The sequence below is a fragment of the Anabrus simplex genome, chromosome 9, assembly GCF_040414725.1.
Source record: "Anabrus simplex isolate iqAnaSimp1 chromosome 9, ASM4041472v1, whole genome shotgun sequence".
NCBI classification, from domain to species: domain Eukaryota; kingdom Metazoa; phylum Arthropoda; class Insecta; order Orthoptera; family Tettigoniidae; genus Anabrus; species Anabrus simplex.
In genome coordinates this window covers 36,489,733-36,511,008 of record NC_090273.1, presented here as the reverse complement: position 1 = coordinate 36,511,008, position 21,276 = coordinate 36,489,733, and the positions used below count along the sequence as shown (strand labels likewise).

Sequence of the window (21,276 nt, the reverse complement as noted above, 5' to 3'; positions counted from 1 at the left end):
CGAGTCGATTTCGCAACAGCGCGCTCCATCTACGCTATACTGCAATTTAAGGTTGGAACGCTCTATAGTGTCAGACCTAAGACGAAATGCTGGTAATAGAGCAAACGCCTGAAAAGCCATACATCTAATTTTTGATCTGAACACACAACCACCCAGCCCCAGAGCCATGGGAATTAACCAATTAAGGTTAAAATCCCCGACCCTGCCAGGAATCGAACCCGGGACCCCCTGGACCAAAGACCAGCATGCTAACCATTCAGCCATGGAGCCGGACAGAAGGAATGACAAAAGGGAAACGTTACATTTTAACAAGCAAAGAAAATTTAAATACAATTTTGATGTTAAAAACAGTGCTTTATTTATCGAATGATGATTAAAGGCTGGGGCTGACTAGGTTCTGAATCAAATGGAATGATATGTATTACATATTCGGATGTCATATTATTTGCATATAAATTCTTCTTTCTTCCAATCAGATGGGAGTTATGATCTCTCTGTTGAAGATTTCTTGGGTATGGTTGTGAGTGAAAGACATGTTGAGATGAAGACAGTTCGCTGAAGTCCATGTTACCCAAGAGCATAGGGAGAAGAGTTAGCTGTTTTGAGATAGAAGCTTCCCGAAACACTGGAACAGAGTTGAAAAATATTATCATTACAAAACTTTCTCCAAAAGGAAAAACAAGGTGTTCCCAAACATGTGAAAGGTAATCGGGGGGATAGACAGCGTCTGCCCCCCCCCCCCCCCCCCGCTCCATCCATATCAACACAAAAGATCCCTATGGACATACAGCATGCATAAGCTTGTTTTGTTTTGGTTATTAGCTAGAATGGAGAGAGATTTCGTATTTGGGCTTAAGTCTGGAATCAGGGATGCCGTTACGGACATCGCCAGCGTGTGGAACAAGGTTGCAATGCCTGTAATGTTCAAACGTGTCCGACAATTAATGAGGTGGTGTGTTGAGGCGCATGGTGGACATTTTGAGGACTTCTTGTATCAGAATGCAGAATCCCTCCTCGTGACAGCTACTCTGTATGAGATATGCCAGATAAAGCTATTTACTTTCCGTACAAATTTGTAAAGTCTGTAACTCGTAAGCGATTGACCGAAGGGCAAATGTTTATGAGGACTTTTTGTGTTGTTTTGGGTTGCACTATCTGCTCCCCTGATTACTTTTTCATGTTTGGGAGCACACTTTGTATAATGCAATCGGAAACCTCGATCCACAATCACCATAATGTAAACCAACACTTGTAATTCTTCCATCAATTCCGAGAAGACAAGAGATATTCACTCACTTCACACGCACAGTACCAAAGGCTAAGCCATCTCGTTGAGATAACGAAGACCCTTGGAGTAGTCACTCACTATCCGGCACTAACAAAGAAACAGTTTGTTTTGGACCAGATCGAATGAAACTTGGTGGGATGACCATTTAAAATTTCGGAACCTGCCGTTGTTACCTTCCACCATGTATACCGAACTTACCATGTTACTACAAGATATAGCACGGTAATAGTAAATCGTAAATTTAGATTACTAATATAAAAAACGGCTGGCCCCACGGTGTAGGGATAGCGTGCCCCCTTCTTACCCGGAGGACCCGGGTTCGATTCTCAGCCAGATCAGAGATTTTTACCTGGATCTGAGGGCTGGTTCGAGGTCCACTCAGCATACGTGATTACACTTGAGGAACTATCTGACGTTGAGATAGCGACCCCGGTCTAGAAAGCCATGGGCTTTGGTTTGGTTTTAATATAAAAACATGAAGGATAACTAACTTCTAATGAATGCATTAAAAAAGTGTAACTTCCGAATTTGTCTCCAATGCCAGACTTCTTTTGTCTTACCTGTGAGATACCTTCTCTCCCATCATAGCCTGCTGGTTTTGGTTACAGTTGCCGCTATTGTAGTTGTTCCAGTTGGAACACTTATATCCCCTAAAGCCCTTGTTGGTTGTGATGGATTCGGCGAAATACTGGTGTGATCGGCCGTGACTGCATGCACCTGAGAACATATGTAAATGTATTTGTTCAAAATTCGAAACTGAAAGAGATGGCTTCAGATATAGTAAATTTACAAATAACCTACAGCAGTTATGAATAATTATGAACAAAGGAAACTAAAAATGAGACATGATTTGCGGCACATTGAATGCATTATCGTGAGGAATTTAAATGGTGGCTTAGTATCCTGATGGATCCCTTCAGTGCTGTGAAGGCAACAATATGGGTGACATCCTTGCTCTGATTTTGAGTCTGCAGCAGAATTCGATAAAGGAAAACGTAATCGTTTCTCTGGCTTCGACCATTATTTCAGCAACTTCTTGATATCTATTAAAGACTGTGGGGATTACATGAGCTGTATCTGTCCTTTAGCTCTTGGTCGAATTCCACTGGCTCTGTCGCATCAGTCTCAAATCAGATGACTGGATCGATTGTATACATGATTTATTATATTTTATTTTGTCGAAGGTGATGATGTCCATTGGACGAGAGCTGCCAGTTGTGAAGACGTCGTCAGCTCTTTTATGGACAATAATATTGGAATCTTTCAAAGTTTTGTTCCGGATGGAACGAATGTAGTGGTGTCTGGCATTACTATTAGGGTTTCGTTTTATGAGCGGTAACCTAAGACGTGACATTGTCGACAACGATTGCTCTCATAGATCCTGCGAGATCCTCGTACTGCTTCTAGTTTGCCTACCATCTAGAGGTCTTCACGCTATTAACTGCCAGAGAATCCTTTGCTTGGTTTCGTACCGAGGTATTAACATCGGTGTATACCGAGCAAGCGGCTACGTTGTTTGGGACACGTAGCTATCACCTTGCGTTCGGGAGAGAGTGGGTTCGAACTCCACTGTCAGCACTTGGCAGCCCTGAAGAAGTTTTTCGTCGTTTCCCATTTTCACACAAGGAAAATGCCGAGGCTGTACCTTAATTAAGGCCACGGTCGCTTTCTTCCCACTCCCTATCCTTCCTGTCCCATCGTCGCCGTAAGACCTATCTGTTTCGGTGTAATGTAAACAAATTGTAAATAAAAGTATAAATTGGGGAAAATATACATTTAAAGGAAGAGGAGTTGGGGATTGGAATGATTTACCAAGGGAGATGTTCAATACACTTCCAAATTATTTGCAATTATTTATGAAAAGACGAGGTAAACAACAGATAGAGAATCTGCCACCTGGATGACTGCCCTAAATGCAGATCTGTGATGATTGATTGACTGATTGATTGATTGATTGATTGATTGATTGATTGATTGATTGATTGATTGATTGATTGATTGATTGATTGATTGATTGATTGATTGATTGATTGATTGATTGATTGATTGATTGATTGATTGATTGTTAACTTCGGTGTATTGCGGAAAAGCATTTAAAAGAAATTTCCTTCCTCTTCCAGTTTATTTTCTCTCTACTTCTATCCGCTCTGAAATACCGGACTGGCGATTTGATCATTCCAGCAGACAGTCGCGGGTGGTAAATCTTAAAAGGCCCATAGTTTAGAATGAATTCGTATAAGTAAAATATAGGTTAAATATCGTTCCCTTTTGTTGATGTTATGTTGTTCAGTACCTAGGAGACGCTTTCACTTTAACAGAAAAAAATGTTGGCTTTATTTACACTCACTTAAAACTGAAATTAATTTGTGATGAATGTTATACTATTGTTCTTAAATGTGTAATATATTTCCTGAAATATAGTGAAAAATAAATGCTGAATGGCCTTCAGTCCAGTTCTCTCCAGTGAGCTAGGATTCCTATCAGGGGCGAAAGAGAGCTAACCTAGTGGAATTAAAGTTGTTGAATTAACGCATGCATTTCAAGCCATCTTGTCCTTGTGAGGCTGGGTGTGGACCTACCTGGAGGTTCACAGTGTCTTATGGCGGCAGACTAGCTAGCTAGGGAAAGGTAGAGTCACGCTACAAATTAGTTGCAATAGTTAACGCCACACACAAGTGGCTACTAGAAAAAGTTCAGTGTGTTAACAGTATAACCACGTGTACATTGAAATCAATTTTAATAAGAGTATGTATTTTATTTTTGGATTTCGGCATGTATAACGTTTTTAGGATCTCTTCACTGATTGCACGTGTAGAGGATGTTTTTCATGCACGCAGAAAAATATTTTGGTTTCCCAGCATGGACAGTGAACGCAGACCCAAGCGCGAAGTACAAGAATTTTGTATTTGGTTGCTGTGTACTCGTGAGTTTACTGTAATGGTGATTGGGATTGTGAATTTTTGTAATGTCCTTTGTGGATTATAAATGAAGTTCTGTGGCATTCTTCGTCAATATAAGCAGTGTTTTTCTTCGTGAAGAATATATTTCCACGTCTGTTGTCGCTGTGTCTACACACAGTAAGCAAGTGCAATTGTAAAACTTCGGCTACGGTAAAACACCTGCTAACTTTTCCTCACTCAGTTTAGGTTAGGTTTTTTAAGTTAAGGAACAAAAGGTAAGTCCCATTATATTTCTGTGAAAATCATGGCCGTGCGATTTCGAAGCGTCACCGGGTGAAACTGTGAGTACATTGTTTAAAATCTGCTGTAAGTTCTGTTATGATGGTGCTGTGAATACCAATTTGTAAATGGGAATGAGGTGGAGCTTCGACTATTTAATTTTCTTGCAGCTGGCGTAACGAACGTGTTCACCTCACGCCACTGAATAAAATACTCACCTCCTAGGTCTACTCCACAACCTGGCTGGATGGGTTCTCCCTTGTTCGGGTAGAAATCCACGTGTCCCATGGGATCTTTCCATCCCAGTAATCCTGCACACGTGTGGATGACCTGGACGAACTTGGCATCCGTGCTGTCCAAGCGATTTGCCAGTGATTCAGAACCGAAGAGAGGAGCAGCTGGATCCAGACCTGGAGAAAAGGAAATTACAATCTTAATTTATTGTTGAAAGAAAAATTGTCAGTTATCAATTATAAACTCTCTTTACAACTGTTCAAGGGGTTGTGAAAAAGCCACGTATTAAAAACACTGTACGGAGTGGTCTGAAACGACGTGAACCAAATATATGAAACGTTAACGGTTTGGTCATACAGATAACTAATTAGAAAAAAATAATTCGATACCTCGCATCGTTGTCATTTTTATCAGCTGCTGAAATTAGCCAATCAGACTTCGCGGGCAACTTCAGATGGGCTTTGAGAGGTGGTGTTGCTAAATGTACACGTGGCCTATGATCGGCTTGAGAGCGCCAATTAAACTTCTCCAAGGGAGGGACTTGACCAAAGTCCTCCCTGCTGATAGACTTGCGCCATAGCAGGAACACTACGGCGGCTTTGGCTGAAACCCACGGTGTGTTAGTGTTTGATGCTCGTTTCTCGACATGGCTCTCAAGCCCGACCAAGTCACGTGCAGATTTACCAACACCGCCTCGTAAAGCCCTCTTGAATTCGCCCGCGAAGCGACCTGATTGGCTAACTTCAGCAGCTGGGGGCTGAGAATATTATTTACAACTCACCGACAATATTATTCATAAGTCTAAACAATTGGGTGTTGTATTTGGTTATTTGCGTATCGGTGTAACCTCCACTAAAACAGCTGACCACCGAGCTCGATAGGTGCAGTCGCTTAAGTGCGCCAGTATCCAGTATTCGGGAAATAGTAGGTTCGAACCCCACTGTCGGCAGCCCTGAAAATGGTTTTCCGTGGTTTCCCATTTTCACACCAGGCAAATGCTGGGGCTGTACCTTAATTAAGGATACGGCCGCTTCCTTCCCACTCCTAGCCCTTTCCTGTCCCATCGTCGCCGTAAGACCTATCTGTGTCGGTGCGACGTAAAACAACTAGCAAAAAAAAAACAGCTGACAGTGTAGCATTGGTGATTGGCTCCACTACAACCGCTCTACGAGAGCGCGCTTGAACTCCATGAATGATCTCTCTATAGTTGGGCCGACGAGAGTTGAAGTCTGACGTTTAGCGCCACCGGCGAGAAAAAGTTGACTAACGCTACTCGAAAATGGTCTGTTGCTATGGCAACCATAACAGAGATGCCACATTTAAGGACGCTATCGCCACGTGGGTTGGCTTGCTCTCAGTCCCTTTTGTGATATTATTCGGAGTAGTACTGTGTTAACTGTGTTATACTCCGCACGGCCTTACTTCTAAATTGAAGTTTCGCAAAACAAATGAGCATCGCCTTTCCTCTGTTGCCAGCGCGCTACGCCCGCGAGAACAGCTGGTGTAATACGACCGCGGTAAAACGCCCTTGTAAAATGTAATATCGTACTCAGAAAAACTAATGAATATGGATTGAAAACAAATTCACAAAAACTACACTTACTAACAACATCTGACACTAAAGGAGAATATATTATTATGAATAAAAGGGAATGTTGAAATAACACATCACTCGCCGCCAATGGCTGGCACAGGAAGGAGGTTATGGCCTACAAAGGGAACACTCTACTGATCTCAGAGTCACTGGAGCCTTCCAACAATATGAAAAACACACTAATTACTGAAGGGAAATGCAAAAGATCGCGAACCGTCCCGAAAAGCACACACGTTGAGCGAGATAGGTTAACCACGTGGTGAATGTAAATATTAGAGTTGGCAACTAAGTTTCGAGATCGCGCTCTGCCGATATAAATCGATATGAATGACAGCTTGGGATTGGTTGGATGTCTATGCTTCAGCGCATAACCACCAGACAGAGCCAAAATCTGCCAAAACGTCAATTTAGAAGTAGAGCCGTACGGAGTATAGTTGTTGCTGGTAAGTGTTGGTTTCCTGAATATTATTTTGTTGTTCGTTTTTTAAGTTAATCAGTGGCTAGTCGTACAGTTCTATTCTCTATTTAACATGCGCATTTCTTGAGGTTATTGTCAGTTAAGTGAATAGAAAATCTCAGTTATCGGCAATGACGTGTTCTGTCTTAAATGCCGGAGTTATTAGCACGAGCTTAGGAACGGGTCAAAGTTTATTGAATTGCATTAGGCCAACATAGATGATGAAATATTCAGCCTGCATGAAAGGGTGACATGCCGCAGATTGAGGTAACTATGACAACGCAGCGTACTTCGTAGTTACTGCTTTCGCCGCCCAAATGACAGGCTTCAACTCTCGTGGGTCCAACTATAGGTATTCTATTCGTCACGGTATTACATTGTAACAAGCCACCGGAGACCACGGGTTCCTTATACCAATATACTCAGAAGGTATCCCTGAACTACCTCCGAAAGTTTGTCGGTGGAGTTCGGCTTCAGCCTGTATACAGTGTGCTTAATACGTGGTTTTGTCACAACCCCTTGAATAGTTGTAAAGGGAGTTTATTGTAATTGAGAAGGTATCATTGAGAAAAGGACTAAGAAATTAAGATAATCGACGAAGAGCTGGAATGACTATCATAACAGAAAAGACAAAGGGAAATCGATTGAGGTGGTATGAACTTGTCGTAAAGAAGGAGGAAACTGAGGCTGTGAAGAGAGCATGAGATAAACCGGTAACAGGAAGACGATCAAGAGAAAGACAGAAGATGAGGTGGAGGGACGGCACCGTGGATGATTTAAAGGAGAAAGGACTTCGGGAATAGGACATGAGAGACAGAAATGGAGGAAACTCACCATGGCAGCCGACCTCTGAACTAGGACAATCTGGAGCACATTATTATGTATAATATTATTTTGAAATGAATGGTTAAAACACGTTTGAAAAAATAGTAAGTTATAACAGTATACATTTATTAGTCTACGTAAAACCAATTATTATTACTTGAATAGCATCGGGACGTCCTGAAACGCCAAGGAGCACCGACAGTTCATATTTTCCAAATAAATCTATGTGTATAATGATGATGAGGATGATGATCATCTTGATGAACGCTATCTTCTGATGTAGGTATTTTATCATTCTTACCTGTTATCATGGGCAGAATTCCTCCTAGCCTGTTACCGGCCACACCCGACAGTTGTGCTCCAAGGCTGTGTCCCACCAGTCGAATATTATTGGCATTTGCCCCTTTCTTCTGTATCAGATAGGTAACCACCTTCGCTATGTATTCTCCTACTTGCAGCGCGTTGGACTTGGCGGTAGTATAAAGTGTATTCGCAAGTCCTGACCAGTCCACCAGGATGACATTGTAGTTGGTACTGCTGTCCGCCATGTAGGCTACGTAAACATAAGAAACATTATAGTATTGTACATCAAACTTGATCAAATACATCATGCTATCAACAAATACATCTATACAAATAAAATATAATTTTGTCTGCACATTTTCCAATTTTTGTCTCATACTTCGTATTTATCTCAGATTAAGTATCCGAAAATCTAAAGTAGATTTAGTGTGTTTCTGTTCCTGCTTTCTTTTATCGATATCGTGAGAAAATAGCTCACCGAGCTCGATAGCTGCAGTCGCTTAAGTGCGGCCAGTATCCTGTATTCGGGAGATAGTAGGTTCGAACCCCACCGTCTGCAGCCCTGAAAATGGTTTTCCGTGGTTTCCCATTTTCACACCAGGCAAATGCTGGGGCTGTACCTTAATTAAGGCCACGGCCGCCTCCTTCATATTCCTAGTCCTTCCCTGTCCCATCGTCGCCGTAAGACCTATCTGTGTCGGTGCGACGTAAAGCAAATTGTAAATATATATATTTATATGGTATCAAATGAGCTATTCTTGTCCATGTTTCACTTCCATACAATGCCATGCTCCAGAAAAAGATCTTCAAAAACATATTTCTGATTCCGATATCAATGTTTCTTAGTCTTTTTTTTAGTGCTGGGAGTGTCCGAGGACAAGTTCGGCTCACCAGACGCAGGTAGTTTGATTTGACGCCCGTAGGCTATCTGCGTGTCATGATAAGGATGAAATGATGATGAAGACGACACGTATACCTAGCCCCTTGACAGCGGAATTAACCAATTACGGTTAAAATTCCCAACTCTGCCGGGAATCGAACCCTGGGCCTCCGTCACCAAACGCCAGCACGCTGACCATTTAGCCATAGAGCCGGACTGTGGTGTAGTACTTAGTGTGATCAGCTGCCTCCCTCGGAGGTCCGGGTTCGATTCCCACGAAATTTGAAAAAGTGGTACGAGGGCTGTAACGGTGTCCACTCAGCCTCAGGAAGTCAATTGAGTAGAGGGGGTTCGATTCCCACCTCAGCCATCTTCAAAGTGTTTTTCCGTGGTTTCCCATTTCTCCTCCAGGCAAATGTCGGGATGGTACCTAACTTAAGGCCACGGCCACTTCCTTCCTCCTCCTTGTCTATCCCTTCCAGTCTTTCCATCTCCCCACAAGGCCCCTGTTCAACATAGCACGTGAGGCCGCCTTGGAGAGGTACTGGTCTTCCTTCCCAGTTGTATCCCAACGACCCAATGTCTCACCTTCCAGGACACTGCTCTTGAGGCAGTAGAGGTAAGATTCATCGCTGAAACCGAAAGAAAAACCAACCCTGGATGGTAAACGGATTAATAGATTAGGAAGAAAAATAAGAGAAATTTGAAAACCGAGAACTTGACTTTGCTGCTTTAACAAAATGAGAACTGGAATTAAAATTTTTTTTTTACAAGAATTGCTGAATTTTGCGACAACTTGTAACTCTGATTTTATGAGTTCAAGAGAACTCTTTATTTTTTGCATCTGACTCGTAGAACGACTGCAGTCCTTCTTCTTCTTCTTCAAATAATTATCATACTGTCATCATCGTTACTGTTATTGAAAGTAACTGTAGAACAGTAATAGTACTCAGCTGTAGTTTCCAGTTAAAGTAATTTTTCTCCCAAACCTTTTGCTAGTAATATTTTTCGCCCATGGCTGTAATACGGTACTAATGTTAGAACTAATCGAGTTTTCAATACTAAATTGTAAATAATGGCACGATTACCTGGATTATTATTAATATTATTATCATTATTATAATTTTACTTTCCATATATTCTTCGTAGGTATTACTTTATTATTAAAATTAGAAAGCAAAATGTGCTTTCCTTTTGTATGTTGTGTAGATATTTAATGAACAGAAAGAGAGCACAACAGTTCCCAGTTTTTCTTGATTCTTATGAATTCACTTGTTACTGTCCCTTTCTTTCTTTCTTTCTTTCTTTCTTTCTTTCTTTCTTTCTTTACTTAATCCGTTTACCCTCCCGGGTTGGGTTTTCGCTCGGACTCAGCGAGGGATCCCACCTCTACTGCCTCAAGGGCACTGTCCAGGAGCGTGAGTTTTAGATCTGGGGGATACAGCTGGGGAGGAGGACTAATACCTCACTAAGGAGCCTCAGCTGCTATGTTTGGGGAGGAAGGAGGGAGATCGAAAGGGATAGGCAAGGAAGAGGGAAGGAAGTGACCGTAGCCTTAAGTTAGGAACCATATCGGCATTTGCCTGGAGGAGAAGTGGGAAACCACGGAACACAACTTCAACTCAGTTGACTTCCCGATGCTGAATAGACTCTGTTCAATCTCTCGTACCAGTTTTCAAATTTCGTGGCAGAGCCAGGAATCGAACCCGAATATCACTGACCACTATACCACAGAGGTAGACTTATCCCTAACTTTTCCATTAAAATAAATCATCTACCTATTTATTTATTTTTTGTGATTCAGTAATGAAAACAATCTTTTAGGATGAGCATTTGAACCTGGAATGCTTATAACAAAACACAAGAGTTTTTCTAAATTAGGTACACAAACTCTATTTGATTTAGGCTCTCTTCTGAATTATGGTCACACATTTCTGACAAAACACTTTCAGGTACATTGATCTTATATTTACAAACATCTGATCGGAACTGGAAGCTCGTAATGAGCTGTTAAACGTCGTAGTTTTAGAATGGAATTTGCTATCAGTTATCGACAAGATATATAGTTTTAATCCTTTGTTGCAGTTCAGCAATTCTGTACGTAACTTTTTTTAAATACAGAACATTTTACGGCAGATTTCTTTCTAAATACTTGAATAAATAAGGTTGAAGTACGGGAGAACTTGGGAAATACGTCAGATCCATATGCCCTAAAATACAGTTTACGGGACACTTGAATAAATAAGGCTAAAATACGGGAGAACTTGGGAAATACTGTAGATCTGAAAGCCCAACTCAACATTTTCGTCAACTAGTTACACGCAACAAGTTTCCCTACGTAATAAGATCCTAAATTGTTTCATAACCCTAGTCGTACTATCAACAAGAATTTGTACCTGCTCGGATGTGATCCATATTCGATGCTCCATTATTCCATCCATGGGAAACGATCCTCGTCTGCGCACTGGGATTGAAGTTGCTGGCAACCTCATTATTTTCGATTCTGATGTACTGCGGTGAAGTAGGGTTGTTTCTGTTGAAGAACACACAACATGAGGGATCAATCTTCATTGATAAATACAGTATTATTTTGTAAACAACTTGGCCTAGTAAGAGGATAATGTAAATGTGACTTCTTTCCACCTACTTACTCGTTCACTCTTAATAGTGGACAGTAATTTATAAAATAGTGCTGATCAAAATTTCCTCATTAATCCTGTAATGTCCAATCTTATTATATTGTGTGTCAAGAATATATTATTTTCATTATAACGATTAAGCTGCAGATCTATGGTAGGTTACAGACCTGACAGTTCTTGAAGGGAGAAAAGAAATATCCAACCGCTACTCTTTGTACAATGTCGTCCTTACAGGTCTCCGGTGAACATTCGGTGTTTACCCGACAAAATTAATCAAAACTCAGCATGGCTGAGTCTACGAAGCCTGTTGTTTTACCAAACTACACTACATTGTACAATTACAGTTCTACTGTATTAGCATTACTCACCTGGTGTAGACCAGCAGCTTTATATCTGTGACGGGGTTGATGGCACGTACTTCTTCAGTCTGTTCAAGATCCACGAGATGCAGTTTGCCGTCACCGTCTGGCATCAACATGAAGCGTGGGGTCTCCGTGGGATGAGAGAAGACTGTAACAGAGTAACATTCAGGTTGTGTCATAATTCACAGGTTACAGATGTAAAGGAGAATATCGAGTGCTCACAAGACCCAGTACATGGCATGCACAAGAAGATCCTATTACCATCGGTGGACGACAAGTCACCAATACCGGCTCCTCGGTAGCCGCCAATTGTGGGAGAGAACATCCGCCCATCGCAATCATCGCAATCACATGCAACTAGTTTTGTTACTTTAGAAAGCACAAACGGGGAAGTAGTGGGGACCAACTATGGCGAGTGGGATGTGGGCCTGTTCTGGGGCCCGCTCTGTGCAATCGAGGTCACTTCTGCGCCAAATTATCACTTAAATAAACAATGAAATCTACGAAACAAACGATAAATATATTACAGAATATCACAATATAATTTCTCATTCACCGGCCAAAGAGCTACAAGTTTAATTGATGGCCTGCCCACGCCCATAATATGGAGGTGGGAATAAAATCACTCTTTGTTTGTCTGTGCAAGTTTTATCTACTAAAACTTGAATGATATGCGAATGGTTAGTCTTGTTGCAAAATGAAGTCCAGCTGTGTCCTTAAAACTAGATTGTCTAGGAAGAAAACAGGCCATATGCGTTTTCTTTGACTACTTCTTGCAATTTCCTCGTTAACGACCGGCACGCTCTTGAATCCTAGCCGGCCGGCTGTGTTTACATTCCTTGTCCGCGAAGTGCCAGGATTTCCCCACATCGAGACACAGCATTGTCAACTCTCCGTTATAACTATATAGCCACTGAGAGCGAGCAGCGAGACTGGACAGAACTGTGTGCAGCTGTGCAACACTGGAGACCTGACAAGCGAGCTGGCACCAGGACCGGCACGCTTTAGAAGTACTCCACGTGAACTGTCGCTGACAAAGCAAGCATGCTATTAGTCAAGAGCCATCTGCTATTCGTCACACCAGAGGCGACTGTAGGCAGACATAAGTCTGATTAGCGGGGAGTGGTACAGCTTAACGTTTGAGTCGCCGGTCGTTCACGAGGAAATTGAGAGAACTCTTAACTCTAATTGATCTCCAAGAAATGACTCTTTTACATGTTGAAGCACGCGTTCCAGAACACCCGCCTGCCTAGCTCTACGATTGACATCTAACGCAGTTTACAAAGAATCCTTAGGAACATAATTCACAAAGTTGTTTATTGAAATCATTACGTTACCAGTGACTTAGAAATGACAGCTTACACCTCAATACGGGTACATTCTGCTACCGTTATAATGTAACACATTCCATTATATCGCTAATAGGTATTTATTAATGAACTTCATTCTTAAAACCTATTGCGATTGGTAAGAGTAACCCCAGAGGTAAGTGCAAGAGAACTGTGAGGTGAGTACCTGCGACCAGGCTGAGCCCGGTGAAGAACACTGACAGAACCTTCATCTTGAACTTGACTGCCTTCTTCAGGTAGAAAGGGCCCTTTTAAATTCTGTCTTATCTCAGTGTCAGGGACGAGGAGGAGGATTGTCGAGATTAAAAATAACCTCTTGTCATCTCTAAGATCATTACTTGCAAATAATGATCAAGGTAACACAAAGATAATGTAGAATGAAAAACGTTTTGATCAGCCACATGACAAGTATTCGCCAATGTCTTCTTCCGCCGTATCATGATTGTGTTGTTATTTGCTGGGCATTCGTCTCTAGGGGGGGGGGGGGGGCGTGATAGCCGAGTGACGTCATCACTGGAGGTCCCATGGCTATAATCAGGATATCAACTGTCCCGTAGAACTACAAGCTCGTCTTTTTCTTTTAAATCACTGAACTCTTTCGCCGAATGTTCAACACACACGGCCACTGTGAAAGGGTCTAGAAATCCTTGTGTCTCATAATATTTGTGGATGTTATGGAAGGCTAGGAAAGCATTTACTTTTAGAATTAATCCCTCCCATTCTTAGTAGCATATCGGCAAACAGATTCTTCCAGCGAATCCTGTCAGCTGCCAGACCTTCAATTTCATCTTCTCTCTGCCCTCTTCTACGTCGGTCTGGTGTTATCCCCACACCAGTAGCAATGACTGCGGGATTTTTCTATCGTCCATCCGCAGAATATGCCTCGCAAACTGTAGTTTTATATCAACAACGATATTAAACACCCGCTTCAGTCACTGTTGGTGAAAAACAATGAACTTGTATGCTGATATTACTGACATCTTTCAGGTTTCACAGTTTCACAGTTTCACGTGAGTATAATGTTATCGGCAGAACGACAGACGAATAGTGTTTTCCCTTTATGGATACGATAACTGAAGTAGGCATAGATATGCGGCATAATAATTGGTAGACTTGCGGATTTTTCCAATTTATATTATTGTTAATATCAATATGTGCATCCCCATTGTTACAGATGATACTGCCGAGTCATGTGCAATGGTCAGCGCATTGCAGCACATGTTATTGCTCTGCAATTCGGTTACTCTAGTTCTCGTCTAGTCTGAATTTATTCGTAAGCCCACACAACTGAACGTCCTGGCTTGCTCGGTGCTCATCCGCTGTAGGTTTGTTGATGTTTCGGGCAATATCGTCTGCGAAATCTAAGACGGTAACGCGAGATCTCTCCTTCCATCGAATGCCCATACCATTACATTCTTCTCCTTCTTGTACTTCTTCTTTGTGGCAGTATTAAGACAGCAGTGAGAATTGATTGAAATTTCTTAATTTATTGTTTAAACTTTTTTGTTATAGCCTATAAGATTTTATTTTGTTTGGATCTTTGTACGTGGAAGAATTCTGTTTTAGGAACTCTTTTTATGTGTTGTATCAACATTATCATTTATCTGTGAATTTTAATAATATTTTGTTGTCTAATGTTAAACGGGGTGCACTTACACGTGCAGTTCTGGAAGTGCGTTTCCTGTCGTGTAAACGAAGACTTTTCTTGAACATTTGTCAGCAAGAATGAAGAGACTTTTGATTGGAGAAAATAAGAGTTAATGTAATTGGTGAATGTGAAAGTCAAAGGTAAATTCTAAATTCTCATTGATGCTCTTTGGTGGTTGCACCATTTCCTGTTTCTGGATCTTACACCGCTCCTTCGTTGGGAGCGAGGTAGGATCTGCGTCTTTGATCACCTGACGAGCTTAGTGAGTGGACGTGCTCCTCTCTTGGTCCCCTCGTGGGAAACCTGGTCTCAGAGTAGGTACTGTATCCACGTTTATTTCTGTTTTCAACTTCATTTTAATGTAATAATTTCTTTTCTTGCGCAGGAGTTTATCCTCGAGTTTCACGTTCACCGCTAAATTTGTCTAAATGACTTAGCTTTTCATCTAAGATCTTGTACCTTTGTTTCGAAGGCAATACCCTTTTTAACCTTGTAACTTATAATGTAATTAACTTACCCCTCGGGTTTGCCTCCCCATATTTCTGTGTTGCCTTACATAAGTACTGAAAATCTATGCAAATTACTTGAAGTGTTTTAGGTAGTGATGCAAGTTTTCTGTACCTCTGTGTTTGGTCTTATTTCTACTTGTGTGATTGTGTGTAGATTGGGGTTAGCCCTCATTTTATCATCATGTATCGTGGGATAATTTTCTTTCAATTCAAATCTGTGATTAAATTTCTTTTAGAGCATTGCGCATGTCTGCAGGCGCGGTTAACACTTAAATTTACCTTTTTAAAGATGTTTCTATTTTGAGTTCTTAATTTGTTTCTTTTATTATGAGTTTTGATTTGTTTCTTTTTCTTTTCTTAACATAAAAATGAGTGTAAGCTAAGGCCAATTATCCTCTACGTTTTCATTCTTCGCAAAAGGCTACGTTCATTGCCGTTTTCAACATCCATTCTGTAGTTGTCATGTTTCCTAACCTGTTGTTCACGTTTTGTGCTGCAATGTTTTGTTGAATCTGAAGTTTTTCTTTTACTGTGTTTAAGTTTCATAACGTTATTATTATTTTATTGTGTAATGAAGCCGTCACCGGTTAGATTCTTCTTCCCAAGCCTAAGGTCGGTAACATGCAGATCTTCCAAGCGTTTTGTTTCTTTGGCCAACAACTTCAGGTGACATTAGATGTGCTTGCCTTTAATGCTGGCTATAAATTGTATCGTACTCTAGGTCTTATTTTGCTTCTTCTACCTTGCAGTTTCCCACGAAGGTGGTTGTGATGCCTTGACGCCTTACATTCTCGTAACAAATTGGTTGGATCCCAGAAAAGTAGCACAGATAGGCAGGGACATAACATTTGAAATTGGAAATGTGTGTATAAATTTTAGTATTGCGTCATGAGATGAATAGAGCAGGATAATGCACTCGATGAAGGAGCGTAAGAGAAACACAACGAGATTAGACTCAGATTTTGTATTTTTCAAACCACGGAAAACCATTTCCAGGGCTGCCGACAGTGGGGTTCGGGAGATAGTAAGTTCGAACCCCACTGTCGGCAGCCCTGAAAATGGTTTTCCATGGTTTCCCATTTTCACACCAGACAAATGCTGGGGCTGTACCTTAATTAAGGCTACGGCCACTTCCTTCCCACTTCTAGCCCTTCCCTGTCCCATCGTCGCCATAAGACCTATCTGTGTCGGTGCGACGTAAAGCAACTAGCAAAATATATATATATTTTCAAGATAAGAGGGACGGTATAGAAATATATAAGACAAAAATTATGGTTGTATATGGAGGCACATATGCTAGTAGAATGAACTTTAAAAGGCATTACGACTCTAATGAAGATGCATGAATTCATAATATATAACAGGGCTGGCCACAACGAGGCTCGCGAGCCGCATGCGGCTCTTGAGTCAGTCTCGTGCGGCTCTTGACACCAAGCTTAGAGTAAAATTAATTTATATAATTAATAGAAACTAACATCATCTCGCGCCCAGCGGCAGTCAGTAGCAACGATGTGCGGCTTAACATTATTTAATGATTTCAGATCACTTAAACCTTCATTTTCATTCCTCTAAAATCATTTTGCTGTTGATGTTGTAGGCGATGGCTGTCCTGTTTCATCACCAATAACAAAGGATACAGCAGCTGTAGAGTTGGAGCTACTAGAACTGCAAGAGAACGAAGGAGTACAAGGACTCAAAGAAGTGGCGTTTCTACCATAAACTTTTGGAAGAATGCTCCAGAAGAAAAATACCCACTAACAAAAGTGTGCTAAGAGACTTATCTCAATCTTTGGGACTACACGTGTGTGTAAATCAATGTACTCAACGCTTAAATTCAATAAATCTAAATATCGATCTTGACTAACTGATGAACATTTCAGTTAACTTGTGCCAACTGGGTTTACCAATTATCAACCAGATTTCAACAAAACTAACAGTTAAAATGAACACTTAATAAAGCACTTCTCAAAAGAAAAATTTCATTCCTTGATGTGTACCTGAACAATAATGTTCTGTGTAGTGTAGAAAATAAAGGTTCCCTCATTTGTTATAAAACAAAAAACATCTTTTCATTTTATAAACCATTTTCTAAACATGCTCCCAGTTTTGTCTCCTAAATTTGCGCCTAAATTTGCGGCTCCCAAAATTAAGGTTAGTGGCCACCCCCGATATATAACATTATTTCCATACAATATAATCCCTTTTTGTTCCGATTTAGGGTTGTAAATTAAACACAATGTATCAGCATTCTCCTAATGATTTTAAGAATGATCAGCAGTTTACAGGCACTAATTACTTTGTTTTGAAATGGTTCGGATAAGATGAAGAAAACATTTGATGAATTAAATTAATCAGATGAGTGTTTACCATTCCATTTACTCAACTTGTTAAGATAATAGTCGCCTGCCTCCATTTCTTTAGTGATAATCAGTGGCTCAATATGCATGATATAAAAATCATTAATGATAAGGTATGTTGATGCTCAATTCAAGAGAGCAAACAGTGGGAGTGGCATATACGTTTTGACTATTGACCAGTGGTCGAGTGTTTCGTTGCTAGCTTCCTGAATGCAAAACCACGAGTTCGATGGTGGTGGAATTTTTTGGGATGTCCGATCCCTTAAAGTTAGTTCTGAATGCGTATTTAAGTTGTACAAAGACAGTCGGTCTATATTTTTTATTAAACTAGCTGTTAAACCAGCCATTGACGGGTTCGTTTCGTACAATTGCAATAGTGCTGTTATCTCTCCGAGAAGAGTGGCAGCAATAGAGACAAAGTGGTGGTGGTGATTACTATTTATTATATGAAGTACGAGAGCTGTTTTTTTTTCAATTTCCGATGGGCTATAAAAAAACACACATTGACATAACAAAATAATTTTGTCACTAAAAGTTTAGTAGTTTCATACCTATTTTTCGACATAATCGTCTAATCGATTTAGGCATTTGTCGTATCGTGACACCAGCTTTCCGATGCCCTCTGCAAAGAAGTCTGCCGCCAGTGAGGTAATGTGCGTCTCGACAGCCACAAGTGGAGATTTACGATTACCGTAGTGAACTTTGTGCAGCAATCCCAGACATTTCAAGCTCTTCTCTATACACAATCGTGACTTAGCACTTAGGATACTGGAAACTTTGTTCACCTTGGGTCCCAACATTGTTGACTGACAATCACAAAACTCAGTGAATGGCATCAGCTGTAATGTTTCTCACGCGTTACCGCAGTGATTTAGGTGTAGTTCAGGATCAATTTCTTCTAATAGAAGTATTTTAATCTTCAGAAACGTTATAAAGATCACAATAAAAGGAAAATTGAGGTAGATACGGTCCTAACAATTCTTGTTATTTTCTCATTTGTAGCTAAAAGTTTAGAAGTTCATTCCACTTCGAAGATGTGCGTTACTGTACCAGAGAATTCAGTGCCGACAGGAAGACTATTTGGCAAGACTGGACTAATTATTTCTGATAGAAAATGCAGCATAAAACCAAATCATGTAGCTTAGATATAATGTTATTTATCAACAGAATAAGTAGCTTATCTAAAATTACTTTATTAATATGAGTGATGCCATTTATTTTTTCAGAAATAACAAGGCATGTAAACTGCCGCCACTCACGGAGGTAGTAGAGGCATAGCGTAACTTACCTCAATGTATTCTACTGCCGCCACTCACGGAGGTAATAGAGGTATAGCGTAACTTACCTCAATGTATTCTACTGCCGCCACTCACGGAGGTAATAGAGGCATAGCATAACTTATCTCAATGTATTCTACTGCCGCCACTCACGGAGGTAGTAGAGGCATAGCGTAACTTACCTCAATGTATTCTACTGCCGCCACTCACGGAAGTAATAGAGGCACAGCGTAACTTATCTCAATGTATTCTACTGGCGCCACTCACGGAAGTAATAGAGGCACAGCGTAACTTACCTCAATGTATTCTACTGCCGCCACTCATGGAAGTAATAGAGGCACAGCGTAACTTATCTCAATGTATTCTACTGCCGCCACTCATGGAAGTAATAGAGGCATAGCGTAACTTACCTCAATGTATTCTACTGCCGCCACTCACGGAAGTAATAGAGGCACAGCGTAACTTATCTCAATGTATTCTACTGCCGCCACTCACGGAAGTAATAGAGGCACAGCGTAACTTATCTCAATGTATTCTACTGCCGCCACTCACGGAAGTAATAGAGGCATAGCGTAACTTACCTCAATGTATTCTACTGCCGCCACTCACGGAAGTAATAGAGGCACAGCGTAACTTATCTCAATGTATTCTACTGCCGCCACTCATGGAGGTAGTAGAGGCAGCATAAAATCAAATCATATAACTTTTTTTTTGCTAGGGGCTTTATCTTATGGCGACGATGGGATAGGAAAGGCCTAGGAGTTGGAAGGAAGCGGCTGTGGCCTTAATTAAGGTACAGCCCCAGCATTTGCCTGGTGTGAAAATGGGGAAACCACGGAAAACCATTTTCAGGGCTGCCGATAGTGGGATTCGAACCTACTATCTCCCGGATGCAAGCTCACAGCCGCGCGCCTCTACACGCACGGCCAACTCGCCCGGTAATCATATAACTGGGATATATTGTTTTATTTCTCAACAGAATAAGGTTTTGAAGTCTGTCGTGGTGGTGGTGATTATTGTTTTAAGAGGAAGTACAACTAGGCAACCATCCTCTATACTGTAGGTTACAACACTAATCAGAGGGAAAAACTGAAGGGATCCGACACTTCGAAAAATTAAGATATCGGCCAAAGGAAGACAAGGCCCACAAAGAGGGTGAAAATTAAAGACTCTCTAGCCCTCGCAAACCTAGTAGAGTCGGAGTCGGAAAGAACAAGAGTTGACCAAGAGAGGTCGGATAGGATAGATGAAAGTGAGGAGCCAGGAACAAGTAAATGGAAGTAATGCCAGGGCTCAGCTAAGGCCCCCGTGGTCACCAACCGACGCTCCAGAGTTCAGACCCCTTGAGGCCACTTTTAGTCGCCTCTTATGACTGGCAGAGGATACCGTGGGTGCTATTCTACCGCCCCCCCCCACAGGGGGATGAAACTTGGGCTCTGTATGACACTCCAGAAACCAAATAACAGTCTAAGCAGTGGATGCATCCTTTTTCTTCAAGAAAGCCAAAATAGTTACCATGATGAACGTAAAGGTGGGACCATAAAAGTATCTTGCTTATGGATTTTATGGACCAGGAGGATGTCGAGACGCACATTACCTTACTGGGGGCAGACTTCTTTGCAGAGGGCATCGGAGAGCTGGTGTCACGATACGACAAATGCCTAAATCATCTTGGAGATTATGTGGAAAAATAAGTAGGAAGTATGCAGTGATAAAATAATTTTGCCATGTGAATGTGTCCTTTTTTAATAGCCCATCGGAGGTTAAAAACCCAGCCTTCGTAGAACGGGGCAGCCATCGTGTCAATCAAATAGAAATAATTTTAATAATATATTTTAAAATGTAAATTGCTTTACGTCCCTCTAACTACTCTTTTACGGTTTTTGGAGACGCCGAAGTGCCGGAATTTAGTCCCGCAGGAGTTCTTTTACCTGCCAGTAAATCTACCGACACGAGGCTGACGTATCTGAGCACCTTCAAATACCACCGGACTGAGCCAGGATCGAACCTTCCAAGTTGCGGTCAGAAGGCCAGCGCCTCAACCGTCTGAGTTACTCAGCCCAGCAATCAAATAGAAAACGAAAGCGATCCGCCATTTTAAAGAATGAAGGTACGGACAAAAGATTGGAAAGAGTCACGAAGGGCGTGGAAATGAAAGTCCTCGCAAACGTATCGGTAATACCGCCGGATCGGAAGAGAACAAGAGTTGACCAAGGGAGGTCCTGTAGGAAAGATCAAAGTAAGGAGCCTGACAAGTAAGTAGAAGCATTGCCACAATCAGCTAGGGGAACAGTGGTGGCTAACCCATACTCCCAAGTGGAGATCATCTGGTCTAGAGGCGGAAAAGTATCGATGGCGATGCATATTATCGAGAG

At 41.3% G+C, this 21,276-nt stretch overlaps 1 protein-coding gene across 1 annotated transcript; it reads right to left on the bottom strand.

The window, feature by feature from the left end:
• Positions 1 to 333: 333 nt before the first annotated feature.
• LOC136880941 (pancreatic triacylglycerol lipase) lies at positions 334 to 13,400 on the bottom strand. The gene is made up of 7 exons (XM_067153477.2): positions 13,277 to 13,400; positions 11,768 to 11,909; positions 11,157 to 11,293; positions 7,879 to 8,130; positions 4,686 to 4,877; positions 1,849 to 2,005; positions 334 to 625 (listed from the first exon to the last, which is right to left on the bottom strand). The coding sequence occupies exons 1-7, from the start codon at positions 13,320 to 13,322 to the stop codon at positions 568 to 570; spliced, it is 984 nt and encodes a 327-aa protein (XP_067009578.2). The 5' UTR covers positions 13,323 to 13,400; the 3' UTR covers positions 334 to 567.
• Positions 13,401 to 21,276: the final 7,876 nt, after the last annotated feature.